This window comes from Macrotis lagotis, chromosome 3, assembly GCF_037893015.1.
Source record: "Macrotis lagotis isolate mMagLag1 chromosome 3, bilby.v1.9.chrom.fasta, whole genome shotgun sequence".
In the NCBI taxonomy this organism is placed as follows: domain Eukaryota; kingdom Metazoa; phylum Chordata; class Mammalia; order Peramelemorphia; family Peramelidae; genus Macrotis; species Macrotis lagotis.
The window spans coordinates 38,262,504-38,284,251 of NC_133660.1; the positions used below are offsets into that span (position 1 = coordinate 38,262,504).

The 21,748-nt window shown below is 37.7% G+C and overlaps 1 protein-coding gene across 9 annotated transcripts in view; it reads left to right on the top strand.

The window, feature by feature from the left end:
- Positions 1–21,748, top strand: part of SEC31A (SEC31 homolog A, COPII coat complex component) — an 86,290-nt gene that overhangs the window by 26,743 nt on the left and 37,799 nt on the right. For all 9 annotated transcript variants that reach the window (XM_074228509.1, XM_074228510.1, XM_074228511.1 and 6 more), the window contains exons 12-19: positions 230–304; positions 4,509–4,547; positions 5,085–5,162; positions 8,650–8,725; positions 9,189–9,367; positions 17,184–17,310; positions 20,115–20,260; positions 21,277–21,450. In XM_074228509.1, the coding sequence (XP_074084610.1) occupies positions 230–304; positions 4,509–4,547; positions 5,085–5,162; positions 8,650–8,725; positions 9,189–9,367; positions 17,184–17,310; positions 20,115–20,260; positions 21,277–21,450 (894 nt within the window). The remainder of the gene's footprint in view (positions 1–229; positions 305–4,508; positions 4,548–5,084; positions 5,163–8,649; positions 8,726–9,188; positions 9,368–17,183; positions 17,311–20,114; positions 20,261–21,276; positions 21,451–21,748) is intronic.

The following is a 21,748-nucleotide window of genomic DNA, read 5'->3' on the forward strand; positions in this document are numbered from 1 at the left end:
TTGTTTAATTATCTTCCTTGTGGTATCTACTTTCATTAAGCCTGATTAATAGTTCCTTAATGGATACATGTATTGATACAGAGATTTTAAAAAAATTATTGATACCTTTTGTTTATTCACTACAGTTGATTTTAGACAGTTAAAAACATGAAAGGCATTAGATTGACTTTCATGAAAACAGATTTTTCTTTAAAGACTGATTTTAATTTTATGTTTTATCTCTTGAAAGGTAAATTTTGAAGATGATTCTCGTGGAAAATACCTTGAACTTTTGGGATACAGGAAAGAAGACTTAGGAAAAAAGGTATATATATATATATATATATATGTATATATGTATATAAAACAATAATAATAAAAGAAAACTTTAAAAAGATGTACTTAGGCATGTGTAGCATTTAATTCAGAGTTTTGTTCTGTAACACTGATTTATCAATTTCAAATGCATCATGAATCAGAAGCCTCTTTACTAAAGGTGTTTGCCTCCAATCAGCCTGGGGAGATTATTCATCAGAAAGCCCAAACAAAGAAGGGGTTTCCAAAAAAGGTGGCAGATGGCATCAGTCCAGTTGTTTCTTGCAGAGCTTTCTAAATGGGATCCATGATCCTTCCAAAAGTTCAGACCAGACTTCATGTGGAAAAAGCCAAGTGAATGAATGGACAGGGCAGTCATTGGTTTTCCATTAGTTCCTGTATTTCAGTTAGACACTCCCTATGTTCACTTAACTGACTAGAATTAAACCCAAGAAGACTGAACATGGTTGCCTTTAGGAAATTGGGTAGTGCTTTTAATGACTCCAGACTTCTCCTTTAATTCCAGAACTGATTTTCACACCATCATTCTGGGCAGAAAAAGCCATATGTCAGTCATAAGTAACCTCTGACATGTTTCCAGCAAAGTATTGTACAGAATCATCATGTGTAAAATTTTCCCAGACAAGGGACAGCTAGGTGACACAGTGAATAGTGCACCATCCCTGGAGTCAGGAGGATCTGTGTTCAAATGCAGCCTCAGTCACTAACTGTTTTCATGCTGGGCAAGTCACTTATCCCTAATTGCTTTCTTGCTCTCCCCCAGCCCCCCTCCCCCCCCCCCCCCCAAAGCAGACAGATAAATGACTATACAAGGAGGTAGGCCATTCAGCTGGTTATTGGGTTTGATTTTTTTATTTTTTTTAGGTTTTTGCAAGGCAAATGGGGTTAAGTGGCTTGCCCAAGGCCACACAGCTAGGTGGTTATTGTTATTGTGAAAGATTTCATAATCCACACTCCACTGGTATCCCTGCAACGGCTTATTGATTTGTTCTATATTTATGTAGCAATCATTTATATGCGAAGTCTTTTGCAATAAAATAAAGTAATAAAGGAAAATTGATAATACAGAGACCCCATCTGAAAGGGCTCAAAACATACTGTGATTCTAGTACCTCCCACTTATTTAAAAAAAAAAATTAGGGAACAAAAGTCAGTTTTCTCCTCTTCTCGCCCTTCATCCCACTGAAAAAAAAGAAATGGAAGACAACTTTTTAATTACTTGGTTGTGGATAGCACGTTTCATTGATGGTCCTCAAATCACGAATTTCCATTGTATTGATTGTCCTTTTTATAGTTACCCAGTATTTTACAGTGATGCAATATTGAGATTAAAATAAAGATTTTTGAAAAGATAAAAGTCATACAGGAGGAGGCATATGAATGAATTAATACCTCTGTGGTTTGGACAGTCCATACTTAGCAGAGCTGTATCCATTGAAGTGTTGCAGCTGATGGGTTGGGGAAATTTTGAACATAAAGTCATTTGAAATTCATTCACACAAAATCCTAATCTGGGAAAACCAAGCAGGAAATAGCCTTCTGGTTGTTCCTCCTTGTCAGGAGTAGAGGAGCTGGCAGTCTGCTTGTCTGGGTGCAGCTCTTGTCCCAATAGCAGCAGCTGGCTAAAGCTGTAATTTTTTTTTTCTTCACTGTGTTTCACCCCTCAAGACCTTTAGAGACAAGGTTTGGATTTCATTCCTGCTGATTCTGTGACTTAAAGCTGTAGGACAGATTTGTTCAACCTTCTGAGGAGCAGAGTGTCCCTCCTATTTCACCAAACCTTTGTTGATTCACTGGTTTCCTGTCATTGAGATTGAAAGACCAGGCTTTTGTGTCTTCTCTGTTTTTACTCATTAACCTGAGTCAGTTAATTAGTCCTGTACTGTGTCCATTTTTCCTTTTCTTTTATGTTCTTTATCCTCATTACTGCTGACAACTCTTTAGTATATTCAGTAAATAGAATAAAGGACACTTGGCAGCATTGTCAGAAAAGAGAAAATGAATTATTCCATAATGAGTGTTTGTACTATCTATTAATGGCAAAACTTGGTGGTGAAATTAGAGAACAGGTGAAAATTTATAGCAGCATATTATGAAAAAGAGCTTTCAAAGTTTAAAAAAAATAGAAAGGTAAAAGAGGAAGTAATAGAGAAGAATTTTCTAGTTGCCTGTGTAGAACTGTTACTTGTATTTTTGAGCTTTTTTATATCTTTTTCCTCTGTACCTGGAGGATACATTTTATTACAAACCCTCCAATGCTGGTAATGCCTTAGGAAATACTTGGTCACCCTGCTATGAAAACATTGATTTAATTAAGATAAAATTTGAAACACTAAATCTGTGCTTTGCTTTGTTTAGTGAGTCTTTACTCACTTTTCTTTTTGAAAACAGATTTTTACTGATGTCTCTTTTTTTCTATCACCTAGATTTCCCCCATATCTTTCTCCCTTTCCATCCTAGAGAACCATCCCTTGTAACAAAAAAAGTTTGTAAAAAATAAATGGAGAAGGAAGATGGGGGGGGGGATATCAGCAAAGCCAATCAACCTGTTTTGACCTTTTACACCGTGCTCTACATCCATTGACCCCCATCTCTGTTGGAGAACAAGAGCATTGTCTTCATTGTCTTCTCATAGTTCTTCTTTGGAGCCAAGTTTGAAGTATCTATTTGTAAAGAATATTTTCCCCAGAGACATCAACATAATTATCTTACTAAATACTCGTATCATTGGAATGTTTTCCCCATGCTCTCTGGAAAGCTTTAATGAACTAGATGGTGCAGTGAATAGAACACTGGGCCTGGAGTCAGGAAGATCTGAATTCAGATCTAGCCTCAATCCCTTAGTAGCTATGTGATCTGGGCAAATCACTTAATTCCTATTTGCTTCAGTTCCTCATTTGTAAAAATGGGGACACAGTGGAGAATGAAATGGCAAACCATTCCAGGACCTTTGTCAAGAAAATCAAAGTCCATGGGGGTCATGTAGAGTTAGACTAATCTGAACAACAACAACAACAGATAGCTTCAGAATCTATAAGGACGTCTCCTCATTTTCTCAATATCTTTAGAACCACCTGGTCAGAAACAGAATTCCCAAACCTTTCAGTTTGTCTTAGTGGGGTATGCCAGATTTTCACTTTAAATTATGTATGACAGCATTTGAATTTTGACTTGAATGGCTAATTGCATTAAATATTTGCATGGTTTCTCTTTTTCTTTTTCCCGGTGGGATGAAGGGTAGGAAGAAGAGAAATTTGACTTTTGTTCCCTAAAATGTCCATTATTCTATTTACTGAATGTACAAAAAAGCTGTCAGCAGCAATGAGGATAGCACTTGAGTTTTGACTTGAATGGCTAATTGCATTAAATATTTGCACGGTAGCCTCATTTATTTTATAAATGAAGGTAAAGAGAGAGCATAAATCTAGAGATCAACTTTACAGGATGAAATATCTGAAATCAAAATATGTTCCTATAATATAGGAACATATATGTTATAATATATATAGGAACATATGTGTTCCTAATATAGTTATAAATTATGAATTTTAGATAGAGTAGGATGATGTTTGTATGCATTTTAACTGATAGAAGATGAACAACAAAAAACTAGGTCGTTGGTATATATGGGCTGATTTTTCACTTACATTTTTTCTTCTAATTTTAGCAACATACTTGGGATTTGGGATTTGAGCTTAGGCAAATAGCTTGCCCTCTAAGTCGTTGTTTCCCATTTTATAAGATAGGTAAGGTTTTTAATATTTAATATTTATTAAGCAAAGTATGTTTAGTGTTATGTAGTTTTTTGATTTTTTTGCAAAAAAGATGGACACTAAATTAATATAAAGATATTACAGGCAACCTAACTGCACAGTGGCTGTTTTATTTAATGGCACTCTTTCTAGTATAGGCACCAAAATTGAATTGCATTATTTAAAATAAAGAGCATTGGAAAAAATGCCTGTTTTAATGATTAAACAGCAGGGAGGGTTAGCATGTAGGATTTCATATCAATTAAAATAGTACTATTGGAGAACCAGTTCTGACTGATTGTTCTGTAAACAAACTAAAAACATTCAGTTCTCTGTTTAAATGTTCTGGATTATTTTTCCATTAAGACTGTAGTAAGAGGTAAAGTGTTCCTTAATATGCTACAAAATGCCTCTTAATAAATTTTTTTTTTTTGGTTTCAGATTGCTTTAGCCCTGAAAAAAGGAGAAAGGCCTCAACTGGTAAGAGAATCAAAAACCACTTTTGTCTTTTAGTTCTTCATCTTTAATAGAAGGGTATGATATATTTTTATCTCTCGTATTCCATCAATAGCAAATTAAATTTAAATTTCGCTTTGAAAATTTTATTTCAAGGGTGTAATCTTGATTAAGATATTTTATCATTCTTTTAAATGTGCTAATTCTCAGTCAGAAGAGGAATAGCTACAAATTAGAATATAGTATATTCATAAGCTAATGGTATTTGGAGCTGAGGGTAGACTGAAGAAGGGGATGAGAAGCATGGTTTACTATTTGTTATCATTATTTGTTATTATTATTTTTAGTTTTTGCAAGGCAATGGGGTTAAGTGACTTGCTGAAGGTCACACAGCTAAGTGTTATTATTATGTTTTCAGTGCCAGTGTTTTATTGTTTCAAATTAAAATCCTTTCCTGTTGGTCTTTATGGGCCAGCCTCTTCTGAATACTGTTAGTCTTTTGAGTTCCTTCTTTATTTAATATTTTCTCAACTCTTACTTTGCTTATTTCCTCTACCAAAGGTTCTTAAAGATCCTGACCATTTGGCACTAAGTGATGGTCAAGAAAGCCATATTGCTGAAGAGGACTTTTTTGGAGAGGTATTTATTTTTAATTGTTGGACATGTTTTTTTTGAATACATCTCATAACTACTTAATCTTGAATACACATTTTTTTGATCCCTTTATTACATGCAATTGTAGAATTTTGAGACTATGTGCTTAGCTTGAGTCAGGTGTCATGCCCACAGACTAAGGGGTTTTATGCCCTTTGTCAGTCCTGGGATTCTGTGGCCTTGTCCTCAAGAGTACTATAAGCATCCCTTGAACTAGGTTTGTGGCCCAGTGGATGCACCCAGAATATCAAAATGAAAATTAGGAGATTTTATCCCACAGTACTCTGTTGGCATCATAGCTGGAGAGCTGAAAGGATCTTAGAGATCCCTCATTTTATAGATGAACAAATGGAGGCCTGTAAAAGGCACAGGTCTTTCCTATGGTCATAGGGGCAGAGCAGAGCAGGGTTTGAAAGGAGTTTTGAACTATCCTGCCTCTTAAAGGATCATATCTCCTCCATGGCACTGGTTGACAGATGTGCAAGGCCTTGAACTTTGGTGTTGCACCATGGAGTCCAGGGTAAAGAAAGGTGGTTACTAACTTGTCACCTGTGGGTGTGTCTGGTCACATTGTAATAGGCAGTGAAGAAAAGAGAAGAAAACTTTTCAGTAAGTTTCACGCTCTTTTAGATCCATGCTCAGACGGTTCTTAATTTACTTTTGTTTTCCTGATATTTGATATCAGGAACATATTTTGATTGCAGATATTTCATCCTGTAAAGTTGATCTCTAGATTTATGTTCTCTCTTTACCTTCAACTTCTTCCTTATACTTTGAGTCATGGGAGAGTTTTGACAGCAGTCTCTTTTTTTTTCCTTAATTATAGAAAGATTTTTATTAATTTGGAGTTTTATAATTTTTCCTCCATTCTTGCTTCCCTCCCCAGAATCTCTTTCACATGAATTTTATTAGTAAGATTTAAAGATGATGGGGAATTTTCTAACTGTTAAACTGTAAGGGGAAAAAATGAGTGTGAAGCAGACTAACTTATAAATTATTCTAAAAGATTTTTCTATTGCTTTCAACTATTTAAAAGCAGGCAGCTAAATCTAGTGTCATTTAAAAAGACTTCAATAACTACATAATAAATAGGTGGTTAGTACAATATTGTAAGTTAGTGTTTTCCAAAATACTTAAAAATATTTTGCATTTTAAAGTAGGTTACCCATATTATTATCCTGAAAATACTTTTCTTTACCATAGATTTTGCAAAAGTAATTTCTAGCAGTTTCTCTTTGAATGAAAGACAAATTTGAAAAAGATGCTTGATCTATGTTGTGTGTGTGTGTATGTGTGTGTGTGTGTGTGTGATATCAAAGCTGTCAATAAAGTAGAAAACTCGGGTAACTTTTTATGCTCTTTTTGATTCATGAATAGATAATGCTTTCATTTACCTGTTTTTTGGTTTTCTTTTATTAATACTTATTTTATGGGTCTATCTTGTTAATTATAGTCATAATAGTATCTTTAAAAAATTTTTTTTAAGTTTATAATTTTTCACCTAATTTTGCTTCCCTACCCCCACTCCCCCACAGAAGGCAGTCTGATAGTCTTTACATTATTTCCATGGTATACATTGATCCACTTGAATGTGTTGAGAGAGAAATCATATCCTTAAAGAAAAAAAAATTTGAGATAGCAAAATTACATAATAAGATAACTTTTTTTAAAAATTAAAGGTAAATAGTCTTTGATCTTTGCTTAAACTCCACAATTCCCTCTTTGGATACAGATGGTATTCTCCATTGTAGAGGGCCCCAAATTGTTGCACTGATGGAATGAATAAGTCCATTAAAATTGATCATCACCCCATGTTGCTGTTAGGATGTACAATGATTTTCTGGTTCTGCTCATCTCACTCAGCATTAGTTCATGCAAATCCTTCCAGATTTCCCTGAAATCCCATCCCTCCTGGTTTCTAATAGAACAATAGTGTTCCATGGCATACATACCACAGTTTGCTAAGCCATTCCCCAATTGAAGGACATTCACTTGATTTCCAGTTCTTTGCTACCACAAACAGGGTTGCTATGAATATTTTTGTAGAAGTAATGTTTTTACCCTTTTTCATGATTTCTTCAGGGTTTAGACCCCATATAGTGGTATTGCTGGATCAAAGGGTATGCACATTTTTTTGTTGCCCTTTGGGCATAATTCCAAACAACAATATCTTTTTTTTAGGTTTGTTTTCTTTTCTTTTTTTTTTTTTTTTGGCAAGGCAGTGGGGTTAAGTGGGTAGCCCAAGGCCACACAGCTAGGTAATTATTAAGGGTCTGAGGCCAGAAATGAACTCAGGTATTCCTGACTCCAGAGCTTGTGTTCTATCCACTGCGCCACCTAGCTGCCCCAATAATATCTTTTGAAAGAAATGTCATTTTTCCTTTGTAGTCTTTCAACATAAAATGAAGCCTGATCAAGTAAATAAAAGCCTTCTGAATAAAAGCTATCCTTCAGTGACAGACTTGAATTAATATTCTGTTTTTTTTTTAATTCTTCTCTTTTGTTTATCTTTAGTTGGAACAATGGGAAATCAGACTGCAGTTTTCTTCTAGTCATTAAATTTCAATTTTTCAGAGTTGAGGGTATTTTAAATAGAACTGACTGCAAAATACCTGGACCTCTTAGGCTGATGACTTCAAGTCTGCAGGACCTGCAGAGGGCATCAAATCTAGTGAGATCCGAGTTTTTAAGTGGTTGTCCCATGATCAGGCAATAAAGAATCACTGTCAGATGTTGAGGATGTGGAGGAAGAGAGGAAATGATATTTTGTCTGCTTTTAGTTTTATTTTTCCTTTTCTTTATTTCATTCCTCATTATTTTATCCCCTTGTAAAGATTGGATTTATTAAGGTTTTCTTTTCTTACTGACAAGAAAATTTGTAGCTTTCATTAACTCTTTTAAAAATACATTTTTGTTGACCTTCTTCCATGTTCCACAGGAACCCTCCCCATTTGACACCACTTTGGGGAAAAGGGTTTTAAATGCCAAAGGATTTTGTAATTTATCCTGAAGGCAGAGGGGAATTGGGAAGCAGCTCAGGCTGAAGCTTCTTGGGAGCGGAGAATGTTAGTTCTTAGGGATTAATAAAAATGATCTCAGATGTTTCATTTCTCTGTATACTTTTCACTGTTCTCATGGATATTAGATCTTTGGATTTTTACAGTATATACACTGACATATCAGCAGAAGAGTATTATATCGTCATTTTATTGTTGAGGAAACAGGCTTGGCTCATTAATTTACCCTAGGTTGGAAGTGATGTTGGCAGCCCTATAGCCCAGATTTCCTTTCTCTTTGCACTAATATAGTGACCTGTTCCTGGGGAGAACCTGCTATAATCATCATTATTACATACAGGCAATGTCTTTTTATGTGACCTATTATGTATGTAATCATGTATTTTTGTTTTGTCTGTAATAGTTATATTTGTAACTATTTTCCCACTAAACTGTATCTTTCCCCCTTCTTTAAGAGCACCAAAGAGGAAAATCGGGAGACTGAAATTTCTCTGTCAACTGGAGGAACATTTAATATTTCTGTCAGTGGAGGTAAATGCGTAATTTGTTTTGTTTTCAGATGGAATTTAAACGTTTTGTTTTTTTCTAGTGACAATACTTAGGTTTCCTAATCTGAGAATTGTTATAGTAAGCACAAGTGATAGAAGAATAAATGTCCACTTCATTGATGTGCTGCCATTGTTCCATAAATTGACATGTGTCCGGAGTCCCATATAATAGATGATACTTTGAGAAGTCTTTAAAAAGCTGTTTCAATATGGTCATACTAGGGAAATATTTTATTTTTCCAAAAAAAAAAAGTAAAATGTTTTTAGATATTCTGAAACTCCAAAAAGAGCTGTGTTTCATACCTTTTGTGTGTGTGTGTATGTATGAGAGAGAGGATGAATGAGTTCAGTCATAATGTATTTTCCCACGTTCTCTTCAAAACACAGATTGGTGTGTTGAATGCTTAAACCTAATTTAATTTGGTGGTTTTATTTCCCTGTTGCAGATGTTGATGGCTTAATTACGCAGGCTTTGCTGACTGGTAATTTTGAAAGTGCAGTTGACCTTTGTTTACATGATAACCGCATGGCAGATGCCATTATATTGGCCATAGCAGGTGGACAAGAGCTCTTGGCTCGAACCCAGAAAAAATACTTCGCAAAAACTCAAAGCAAAATTACCAGGGTATGTATTTTTAATTGAATAAAAGATGAAATAAAATCTCTCACTCTCTTTCTAATATAGGTAACATAATCAAACATGCTTAATGTGATTTTTCCCTTCAAGTTTCTCCATTCTATTTTTCACTTGATTTGAAGAGTAATTACTGTTTGTTAACATCTACAACTACTAATATTTTTTTACATTATTTTACCTTCCTTGGTACTAACTGAAAGGAGGGGGAAAAATTTTCCAGTAAACAATTAAACTTTGTCATTTTTAGCCCCAACAATTTCAGTACTGTGAATCTTTGTGTAAAATAATGATGAATGTTATAAAGAACATTACTTAGATGATTTGATCATACAACTTTGCAAGAAAGACTGGTTTCTCATCCACTCTTAAGTCCTGCTCTGTCATATCATTATTGGTGTAGGTGAGAAGAACAGAGCGTAAGGGAAGGTTGAGCCCTTTATTGTCACTATTTTCCTTCACTTGCTGTTATCAATTGATGTCTCATATATCCCTTTCACCTACAATTTTTAAACTACCTTAGTTCCCAAATGCCCACCAAAATGGAATCCCATCCTGGGAAGTTCTGGGAGCATGAGTCATTTGATGCTCCCCCATTGTGTTCAGAGTAGTTCACTTGCCAGGTGACAAGAGCCTCGTTGTCAGCAGTATTTCAGCACACAAGGTCCTCTTGTGGATTGGAGAGTACCGTTTTAATAATTTGTTAATTGTGGCTAAACCCCATTTATTAAAACATTCTGGTGTTATAATGAAATTTATCTAAAATAATATCAATGCTGAACAAGCCAAATGTGAAGAGTGACTTCCTGGTTTTTTTTTAAGGTCATTTTATTCTCGCCTCTTCCAGCATGTGTGTGAACTCACAGCATACATATGCATTCACATAATGCAAGAAAACTCAGTTAAATTTTCATTTTAAAGTTTTACTTTAAAAAAAAGTGTTTCCTCTCACAATCACTCACCTTATTAAGATGAGTAGCTCCATAAAATGGTGCGATTTTATGTAATGTCCAGAACTAATTTTTGTAGGAAATATTTTTATAAACACAGCAAATCTTATTTGTCTATGTATATGAACTTTTAGCAGTTGTTTTCATTACTTGACTTGTCATCAGTTTTGCCTTTTGATAGATTATGATCTCTCAAGAGGATTTTATTTCATCTTAAAAAAATAGATCTGTATTAATATCTTCTGTTTTTAAGTAGCCTGCATTTCTACCTACATCCTTTCTCTCTGAGAGCCATCCCTTATATCAAAATATTTTCTAAAAAGAAGACAAAAAAAAATTCAGCAAAACGAACCAACTTACTGAAAAAATTCCATACCTTTGGACCCCCACCTCTGTTTTGGTACAGGGGCAGATGTTTTCTTTGGGTCCAAACTTAGTCTTTTTTATATATATAATTTCTCAACATTCAGTTGCAGTTATTATGGGTGTTTTGTGATGCACTGTTTCCTTTTACTTTGGTGTAGTCATTTTGTGTATTTTCTTGGCTCAGCTTACTTTGATTTTGCATCATCAATTTAAGTACTACTTTTGATGGTTCTCTATATTCATCATGTTAATCATTTCTTACAGCACAGTAAAATTCTTCTTTTGCATTTTGTTTTCATTTTCAGTTAATTATTTATTTAAAGAGCAAACTCTTGTAAGCAGTTATGGATGATCAAAGAGTACAAACTCCTGCAGTTGTATCCAAAAATGTATATTTTATTCTTCATCTTGACTCCAAAACCTCTCTGTCAGGAGGTGGATAACATAAATCAACTTCAGTCTTCTGGAGTCCTGGCAGGTCATTGTACTGATCAGAGTTCTTAAGTCTTTCAGTTGTTTGGTTTTATAAGTGTTATTGTTACTGCCTAAATTGTTCTCCTGATCTGTTCTCTCATGGAAATCTTGCTGCACAGTAGAATTCTATTGCATTCACATACCTTAATGTGTTCAGTTGACGTCCGTTCCCTTTGTTTCCAGTATTTTTTCACTAACCAAAGAGTTGTTATAAATATTTTTATTCATGAGTCCTTTCTTCTTCAATTCCTTTGTTACAAGCCTAGTAGAGATGCTGCAATGCACTGACATACAGCACAAATGGCCATTCCCCATTTATCAGTATCTACATTATTTCTGGTTGTTTGTGACACTACCAAAAGCACAGCTTTTGTGTTTAAGGAACCTTTTTGTCACCAATGTCCTTGGATTAATTACCTAAGGGTGGGTTGGGGGGAATCTCTGGGTCAAAAAATATAGACATTTTAGTCACTTTTTGCATAATTCTAAATTGCTTTTGGAATGATTGTACCAGTTCATAGTTCCACCAGCAGTATTGATTGGTTTTCCATAATACCTTTAATGTTGACTAGTCTTATCTTTTCCACTTTACTGTGAGATGGAATCCCAGAGTTATTTTGATACTGTAATTAATAATTTGTATCATTTTTTGAGGTTGATAATAATTTGCTATTCTTTTTTTTTGAGAACTATTGGTTCATAACCTTTTACTGCTTACCTATTGTGGAATGGACTTCTGGTCTTTTTGTTTTTTATGTCTTTAATTTGAATACAAACCATTATCAAATGTTTGATACAAAATTTTTTTTCCCAGTCAACGTTTCCATTCCTACACTTGATGTGTTTGTTACCTTTAATGTTATTCTTATCTACTGCATTCTGTTTACTGGAACTATTCTTTTGATTGGTTTGTTTGATTTCTCTTCACTTAAGTTGAATTCATCATATTCTCCATTGCTTTTGGAGCAGTAATAATCCATAACTTTCACACTTTCTCTCAATTTCTTAATCCATAAAATGAATGGCAAACCATTCCAGGATCTTTGCCAAGAAAACCCCAGAGGGGGTCCCGAAGAGTTGGATGTGACTGACAAAATGACTAATTTTTGTATGTGTTGTTCTTTTCTTGTCATTAGTAGCCCCTGTAGGACATTGTCTTAGTAGTGAATGATTTGGGTCCACAGCTTGAAACAACTTAGTAACTATTCTTGTACATTCAGATTGTTTTTTCAGAACGTTTAAACCAGTTCTTAGTTTCACAAACTGAATTATTGTGCTTGTCTTCTACACACCCTCCCACAGCGAATTTTACCATCTCTTTCTATTATTGCTACCTTGATGAATGTAATGTGTTGTTTTGAATTGGATTTCTTTTTTTCTTTTTTTGAATTGGATTTCTCTAATGATTAGTTCTTTTAAACATTTTTCCCAATTGATTTTGATCATTTGTACCCTCTTAAAAACCATTCATATTCTTTAGCCTAAGAAAGAAATTTTGTTGGGGAATAATGACTCTTATTGGTATACTTTGGTATTTGTTCCCTTTTTTATCTGAATGACAAACTTTTATTAGAGATATTTAATGCAAAGTTTTCCCCCCTTAATTCTGTGTCTCCGGATTTTACTTAGACTGGTTTTATTTTTGCAAAAGGTTTTTAATTGTTTACCATCACAGTTGACTGATTGTGTTTATCCTTTCCCTTGGGAGGCAGTATCGTACAGTGGGATGGAATCAGAGACCCTGGTTCCAGATCCTGCCACTGCTCAGCTGTGCAACTGTGGGCAGGCACCCTGACTTGTCCAAGTCTCCCTTTGGTCCTCTGTAGGGAGTCCCTTCAGGCCCCTTGGAGCTCTAAATTGATGGTCTTGGCTTCCCATTAGGAATCTCCCCCTCTCTGGTGTTGTAAAGGTCATCCTCTCCCACCAATCAGGGCCAAACTGAGAGAATGGAGCTGTCCCATTGGGGACGATGCAGCTGTTGAAGACATACCTATTTGTGGGCAGGTTGTGGAGTGGACCCTCAGGTGAATAATTCACACTTGTGTTGACCCTTGGGGAGGCAAAGAGATCCCATCTTTGTAATAAGACAACTGGCAGAGAAGATCACATGGGGCTGATTTGTTGATTTTACAGAAAGCATTTGATTTGGTTGAGTGCACTGCTGTTGTAAAGGCTCCCATGAAATTTTCCCTGCTAGAATGAGAGAAGTAGTCTTTTTCTTTGAACCGTCTGACATCAGACAAAGCACAAAACAGAAATAGATCATCTCACAGGAGCTTGACCACTGTCTGGGACAGCGTTTGTGCCAGGATCTGTTAGTGGTGTCCTGCCAAGCACACAGCTCTCAAGTGTGTGACCTGATCATCCATACAGGAGAAACCACCTGCTCAAACTAAGCACCTGCTCCAAAGTGCCCAGGCAGGCCCTGGCGAATTAAGGACAGAGGGCTGATTCACAGACTGACAGTACCAGCAATGATGAAGGGGGCCTAGAATGGAAGCTGGGAGAGAGGATGGACTTGGGGGGAACCTTGACTTCACAGACGAAGGTGCAGCTTTTTAATAGTGCCCATAGTGGTGGTCTATGGCCACAGGGCTTGGAATGATCAGAATTAAAAGAAGTCAACAAGCATTTATTAAGGGCTTCTGGTGCTAGACAGTGTGCTGAATTAAATATTAAACAACAAAGAAAAGGGCAAAAACAGTCCCTTGCCTGAAGGGGCTTCCATTCTGATGGGGAAAACAATGTGCAAACAGCTCTGTACAAGTGAGACTTAATAGGAGATGGTATCTTATAGTAGATAATATCTGAGGGAAGTCACTAGCCAAGAGCAGGACTAAGATAGATTTCTTGCAGAAAGTGAGATTTTAGTTGAGATTTGAAGGAAATCAGCAAAACCAGGAGGTAGATTGAGGAGGAAAAGTATTTCAGATATGGAGGACAGCTGGTGGAAATGTGTGGAGTTGGGAGAGTCATTGTTGTGTGGGAAGAACAGCAAGGAGTCTTATATCGCTGATTGTAGAGTCCACGAAAGGGAGTATGGGGTAAGAAATTGAAAAGGTTGGACAGGGCAAGGTCATAAACTGATCATGTGGCAAAGGGTGAGGTAAGGCCACGAGATAGCATGAGTTCTCCATGGCATCCTCTCAGTGTCAGGAAGGCTTTGGCCATGTCAAGTGGATCTCGAGACAAACAATGAGGGGGACGTTGACAAGAATTGCACAGATTGGGCAGGCACAGATGAATCATGATCTGAATTATTGGAAGGAACTCCTGAATTGATGAGGTTAACAGGTCCGTTGAGTACCACTCAAGAGTGGTGGAGAGCTGTGTGGTGGGTATAGGCAGGCTATGTGCAATACAGAGACATGTTATCAAGGAAATGTATGCTTGGAACGAAGTCGAGCTGGTCTTGTGATGACAGGAAGAAATAACCAGTTAGCCCCATTACTCATATCGTCAGAAGATTAGGAGGCAGCACAATGGATGAAGCTCCTTGGTTAACTTGGGAAGGGCCTGCTCAAGAATGGAAGGAACATCCAAATTAATGAGATAGAGTAGAAATCTATTTAATCTTCTTGGTGGTTTTTGTTCTTTATTTTTACTTTATAGTTTGTATTGCCTGGTCATTTAAAAGAATGCTACCTAGGCATTTTTGTCACTAACATCCGTGTCTCTCTAGTTTTAACTTTTGTTTGAGGAGATAGTCATTTTAGATATTTATGTTCATATGTAGACCTGTAGGACCACTTATATCAAGTTTTCCTAACATTCTTTACCTTTCTAAAAAGAACGTATCCTCTCACTGATCTTCAGAAATGGTGAATGTGTTTTTTCTTAATATTTGCTCTGTGTTCTTGATAGACCTTTTATAAGAAGTATGAATTGCTTACTCTTAGCTGCTTGGGTTTTATAAGTTTTTGTGTCTTTTTTGTGATATTGTTTTAGTTGGATTGTAAATGGCATCACCACTATTTAACATTTTGGGTTTTTTTTTTTTTTTAATGAGACCAGAAGGTGGAAAGAGTAGGGAAATAAATTGTAAATTGTCACTGTGCCAAGATTGCTAGGTAGGGATAGGAGATTGAGGAGATTTGTAAGCATTATGTCTCCATGACACAAAAGTTGCTTAAGTGAATCACATCTGAGCATTAGAGGTTGAGTATTGCAATATTTAAAAACTAGAAAAATATCCAGCTGAGTGTTTTGACTGGAAAGTTACTTCATAGGTCTTATTTGGAAAACTTAAGGTAGGTTTATATGCAAGGCTTGCCCAGTCCTGGCAGCCATGGATAGTTTGTGGTCTCCATCTTTGGTTTGTGTTTTTTTGTTTTTTTGTTTTTGTATTTTTGCAAGGCAGTGGGGTTAAGTGATTTGCCCAAGATCTCACAGCTAGGTAATTATTAAGTGCCTGAGGCCAGATTTGAACTCAGGTCGTCCTCTTGACTCCAAGGCCAATGCTCTATCTTATGTGCCATCTAGCTGCCCCTTGGTCTCCATCTTTGGAAAAAAAGTACAAATTGATGAAATATAGTTAGATCTGTTTGAGTAGATAAGAAAAGTGGAATATTCTTTTTCCTGCTTTTAAAAAAAAATACAGAGAAGCCAGTATTTTTATTGTATTTTTTATGTCTTGTCTATCCAGTAATCTTAAAGGAATGCTAGCCAAGCTTTTTAATATTTTCAGTTTTAACCTGTTAGCCCATCCATTAAAAAAAGTCCTTATTAATATGTGGAGTCATGAGCACTCTCTAGATCTCTTCAATCACATTCTCTTCCATTGTCTCAGACTACTATGAAAGTGGCCATTTTCTCAAAGGTTTGGCAATAGAATGCAATCCCTAGTAAGTCCTAGAAAGATGGGGAAAATTTAAATATCTTTTAGGTTTTTGCAAGGCAATGGGGTTAAGTGGGTTGCCCAAGGCCACACAGCTAGGTAGTTATTAAGTGTCTGAGACAGGATTTGAACCCAGGTACTCCTGACTCCAGGGCTGGTGCTTTATCCACTGTGCCACCTAGCCGCCCCAAATTTTAACTTGAGGAAGAAGGATGAGCCTAGGCCCATCCCCAGAGACTATAAGCAACAGGGTTAACCGTCAGGGAAGGGTTTTTTTCTGCTTCAGCGACTGTCAGTGTCTAAGGTTACCCATTCCAGTGAATAATCATATTCTGAACCTACGATTCTAAAGAATGTGTTATTAAAATGTTGTCTTTTTAGTTACTCTTTTGTGGACTGATTCTTGCTCTGTCTTGGCTCCTCCACATTTAGGGTCTTCCAGTCTAATTGAAGTATATATTTGTTACTGTTTCTGAAGGGTCAGTTGGAAATTTGAAATAGTGAATCAAGGAGCAAAATCAGATCTCAGAATTATTTTACTGAAGTTTTGGGTATACTTTGAGGGATGGAAAAAAAAAATCCTGACCTGTAGTGCTGCAGGTAGGGCCTGCTGGGATTCTGTTTCACCTTGACCAGCCTTCTCACTGTTCAATTAGAGTTTATTTCTTTCCCTTTCCATATGGCTAAACTTAAGCCTATTTGTTCTGTGTTCTTGCTATTTGATTTTCGAATTTGATCATCTGGCATTAGTCCCTATGACCTCTGCACACCTCTCTCCTGAACCCAAAGGTCTAGCTAAGGTGGCTGGCTTTCCTCCTCCCATGTGACCCTTCATCCCTTCCCTGCACTGTCTAGAGTGCACCCCCACCCCAAGTCCACCTATTCCTGCAGGATGCTGCTCAAGCATTGTTTGTTGCAGACGATCTCCACCCGGAGAGTGCCTTCCCTCCTGAGCTGCCTTGTCTTTATGAACTTTGTGTTTGTGTGGTGTGTATTTTCATATGTGCTCCACTTCTTTGGTAGAGCGTGAGCTCTATCAGAGAAGGAGCTGGCAGATGGGGGACACTTGATAAACACTTGACTGAGCCATTGTTTGGCAGCATGTTTTTCCAAGCATTAATTCTTGAGGCCGGAGGCACTTAGGAGGCATTCACTTTTCTCTTTACTCTCTCTTTCCAAGCTGATCACAGCAGTGGTGATGAAAAATTGGAAAGAGATTGTTCAGTCCTGCGACCTTAAGAACTGGAGAGAAGCGTTAGCTGCTGTGTTGACTTACGCTAGGCCAGATGAATTTTCAGCTCTTTGTGGTAAGAAAATTATTGTTTCCTGTGCTTTATTAAGTGTCTGTGTTACTCTATATTATATGTAACCATATGTTATGATAAGCACATCATATTACACATATAATATATTGTAATATGTCATCATAAGTCTCCTCCTGCCTCTCTGGTCTTCTCTGTCCTCTGCCACCTTTTCTTCCTTTGGCTTGGTCTTAGCTGAAGAAATAGCTGTCCTCTCTGCCACAGCTGGCTTCATGCATTTTCAGCCATGTCCTCGAAGGCATCTCCTGAGACTTGATTGCCCTTGTCATTCCTCCTCCCACAAACTTTGCATCTGGAGCCCTCCTGACTCCAGATATGTCTTATCTCCCCTTTCCTTCCATCCCTGAAGCTATCTTCCTCTCCCCTCCTCGTTGGCATCAGCAGGCTTCTGGGGGAGGAGTCTCTCCTTTCAGAGTCGCCTCTGTGTTCTGACCATTCACAGCACCCACGGCTGGGCTTTGTAGACAAAGAGTATGTGCTTAATGGGGGGCTGGTGGGATGGAAAGGACTCTGCTGAAGACTTCCCCCGGGCAGCATCACACACAGCCTCTTCCCAGATTAGTTCCTGTAGTGTAATACACTTCAGAGTAGAAAGCCATCTCAGAGGCCACCCAATCCAGTTCACTTCCCTTATAATGGGCCCCACCTGCACTTGTCTCACACTTTTGAAGCTTTTCTGGGGTTGGGCACACCAGTTAACAAACAAGGTGGGGCTGCTTACTGCTGGGCAGGTCTCTCTGTTAAGAATCTCTGCTTCAGCTGCTGCAGTCAAATATTCCCTGCCCTGTCCCCAGGAGCCCAGTAGAAGTCTCATTTCTCCATTTGCAGGATGCCTTCATTTATGCACACTGTGAATTTTTGTATAGCTGCAACTATCCTCATCCTCTGCTTCTATAGCTGATTTCCTAAAGCTCAGTCCCTCCCTTGTGAAATCTTTTTGGTCCAGGGGAGGGTGGGCCTTCCTTTTTCCTCTTTGTAGTTGATTGACTTTCTTGATTCACCTTCCATATAGCATGCTCTCACCAAACTGAAGTTTGTTTCTGTTTTCTGCTTTGCAGTTCTGTGATTGTAATGTTATTCCTTAATCGAACCCAAGCCTCACCTTAACTTTTACTTATAAAAATCCCATTCCTCCCTTGTGGCTCAGTTCAAATGGTATTGTTTTCTACTTAGGGAGAGAACAATCCCATTGCACAAGGAGAGAATGTGATGGAGTGGAGATAAGAATTAGGGGAGACCTGGATTTGGTGAATTCAGGCTCCCTCACCTAGGTTGTAGCTGTGTGACCACTGAGAAGTCATGGAACCTCTGAGCCTTATTCTTCCTTGGCAAACTTCTCTCCTACAGGCTCATAGGTTCTGATGATTGGATGAGCCATTTTCATAAAGGCTTTGTAAACTTGGAAGCATTACATACATATCATTTGTTATTGTCACAGTCTTTTTTTATTACTCTCCCATTTATTCTGTCTGGGGATTTTATTTTTTCTTGCTATTTTTGAAGATTCATCTTTTTTAAAAAATTTAATTTAATTTCATTTCCCCTGGTTACATGCAAAAAAACAAGTTTCAACATTCACTTTTTTTTTTTGGCAAGGCAATGGGTTTAAGTGACTTGCCCAAGGCCACACAGCTAGGTAATGAGTAAGTGTCTGAGGCTGGATTTGAACTCAGGTCCTCCTGACTCCAGGGCTAGTGCTCTATCCACTGTACTACCTAGTCACCCCAACATTTACTTTTTTTTTTTTTTAGGTTTCTGCAAGGCAAATGGGGTTACGTGGCTTGACCAAGACCACATAGCTAGGTAATTATTAAATGTCTGAGACCGGATTTGAACCCAGGTACTCCTGACTCCAGGGCTGGTGCTTTATCTACTGTGCCACCTAGCCGCCCCTTCACTGTGCCATCTAGCCGCCCCTCCACTGTGCCACCTAGCCACCCCAACATTTACTTTCAAAACCTTGCATTCCAAAATTTTCTCCCTCGATTAATCTTTTTTTAATTAGTTTTTCAACACATAAAAAACATTTTAAATTTAGAGTTTCATGTTCCTTCCCTCCCTTTCTCCCTTCTCTCCCCCACCCCCCTTGAGAAAGCTTGGACTTTGATGAAAATTATACCTGTGAAGTCAGGCAAAATATACTTCCATTTTAGCCTCCATATTAAAAAAGAAGATCAAAAAACTTCCTAAGAAAAACAAAGTTAAAAAACATATGCTTTGGGGCAGCTAGGTGGCTCAGTGGATAAAGCACCGACCCTAGAGTCAGGAGTACCTGGATTCAAATCCAGTCTCAGACACTTAGCAATTACCTAGCTGTGTGGCCTTGGGCAAGCCGTTTGCCTTGCAAAAAAAAAAAAACACCTAAAAAAAAAGTATGCTTCTATCTGTATTCAGACACCAACAGTTCTCTCTTTAGCATTTTTCATCATAAATCCTTCAGAATTGTTTTGGATTGTTGAATTGCTGAGAATAACCACAACATTCACAGCTCACCCAAAGACCCATCTTCAATAATCATAGTAATAATAGTTAACTTTTATAGAGCACTCTAAGCTTGTAGAGTATCATGTATTACCTCATTTGAGCTTCACAGTAACTCTGTGAGATAGGTGATGTTATGACCCCAGTTTATGAATGAGGAAACTGAGGCTGAGGGTTAAGTAACTTGCTCATTGGCACAGCTGGTGAGTGTCTCAGATGGGACATTGAGTCTGTGCCATTCTGTCTCTCTTCAATTTGCAAGCATTGTTCTTACTGTTAGACTAGCCTTTGCTTCTTTTTCTCCTTAGATTTGTTGGGCACCAGACTTGAGAATGAAGGTGATCATCTTTTGCAGACCCAGGCATGTTTGTGCTATATTTGTGCTGGCAACATAGAGAAACTAGTTGCGTGTTGGACTAAAGCTCAAGATGGAAGCAGCCCCTTATCACTTCAGGTCGGTGTCAGTTAGCAGAAGACATTGGTACCATATGCTCTTGGGGTTTCCTTCCCACCCCCCCTTTTTTTTTTTTAATTTTTGAAAGGCAGTGGGGTTGAGTGACTTGCACATAGCTGATAAATATTAAGTGTCTGAGGCTGGATTTGAACTCATGTCCTCCTGACTTCAGGGCCGGTGCTGTATCTACAGCGCCACCTAACTGTCCCTCTTTTTTTTTTTTAAGGTTTTTGCAAGGCAGCGGGGTTAAGTGGCTTGCCCAAGGCCACACAGGTAATCAAGTGTCTGAGGCTGGATTTGAACTCAGGTCCTCCTGACTGCAGGGCCAGTGCTCTATCCACTGTGCCACCTAGCTGCCCCTTCCTTTTTCTTTTTAAAGGATTTGATTTCTTTTTAAAGCATTTGATGGGTAAAGTCCTTCCTTGTCTTTTTGTAGTTTGAACATTCTTCTGTGGGATTTTATTTCTTGGTAGATTCATTTAAGAGTCTAGTCTGTTGAAAATGAAATGAAAAGTATTAGGAGTTTTGTGTCGACTAATGCAAAATAAAACAATTTTGATTCAGTTTTAGAGTTCTAATTTGTGAATGGCATATATGCATGAATTATTTTCAAAGGAGACATTACTCTTTTTGGAGAGGATTTTTTTTTTGTCTTGAATGGGATCATGGAAAACTTAAAGTTAATCTAGCATATCCCACCTCTACAGCCCAGGAACTTTTTGTTTTTGCCACCCTTGAAAGAATCGATTTCTCTGTAGTGTACTTTCATTCCTGTACTCTTGCCCTCTTTAGTGCTCGCTGGCACTGACATCTTTTCCAGGTCATGTGTGGGGTGAGTGGAGGTGCCCAGAGAACCCTGTTAGATAGACCTTAGTCCTCCTAAAGTTGTTTGTGCTAGAGGGCAATTGAGATCTTGTATTAAAGAGACCTTGTGCTTTTAACTAACTGTTAGACTCCATTTTTGATCAGAGCATTCACTCTTTCCTTCCTTTGTCTCTTCATTCTCTTTCCTTTAGGATTTGATTGAGAAGGTTGTCATCCTCCGAAAGGCTGTCCAGCTCACCCAGGCGTCAGACACTAATGCCATTGGGGCTCTTTTGGCTGAGAAGATGAGTCAATATGCCAGTTTGTTGGCAGCCCAAGGCAGCATTGCTGCAGCTCTGGCATTCCTCCCTGCCAACACCAGCCAGGTAAGTGGATTGAACTGTTTTTTCCTATGTTTCCTTTTTGTGAATGATTCATTCTTTCCAGTGGGCTCAGTCTTAGATTTAAACCTGCCAATAGGTGGAGAGTTCTGGAGAAGGTGAGCTTGCTTCATTTGAGTGAGGACAAAGTCTTAACTGACCTCAAGTCCTAGTTGTGTCTGTGCCAACTGGAGCTGTGCCCATAATATCACTCAACAAGTGTTGAGGAAGCTCCTGCTTGTGTTGGGGCTAGACCTGGACCAGCAGGTATGGAAACCCCTGCAGAATGAAGTGATCTTACCTC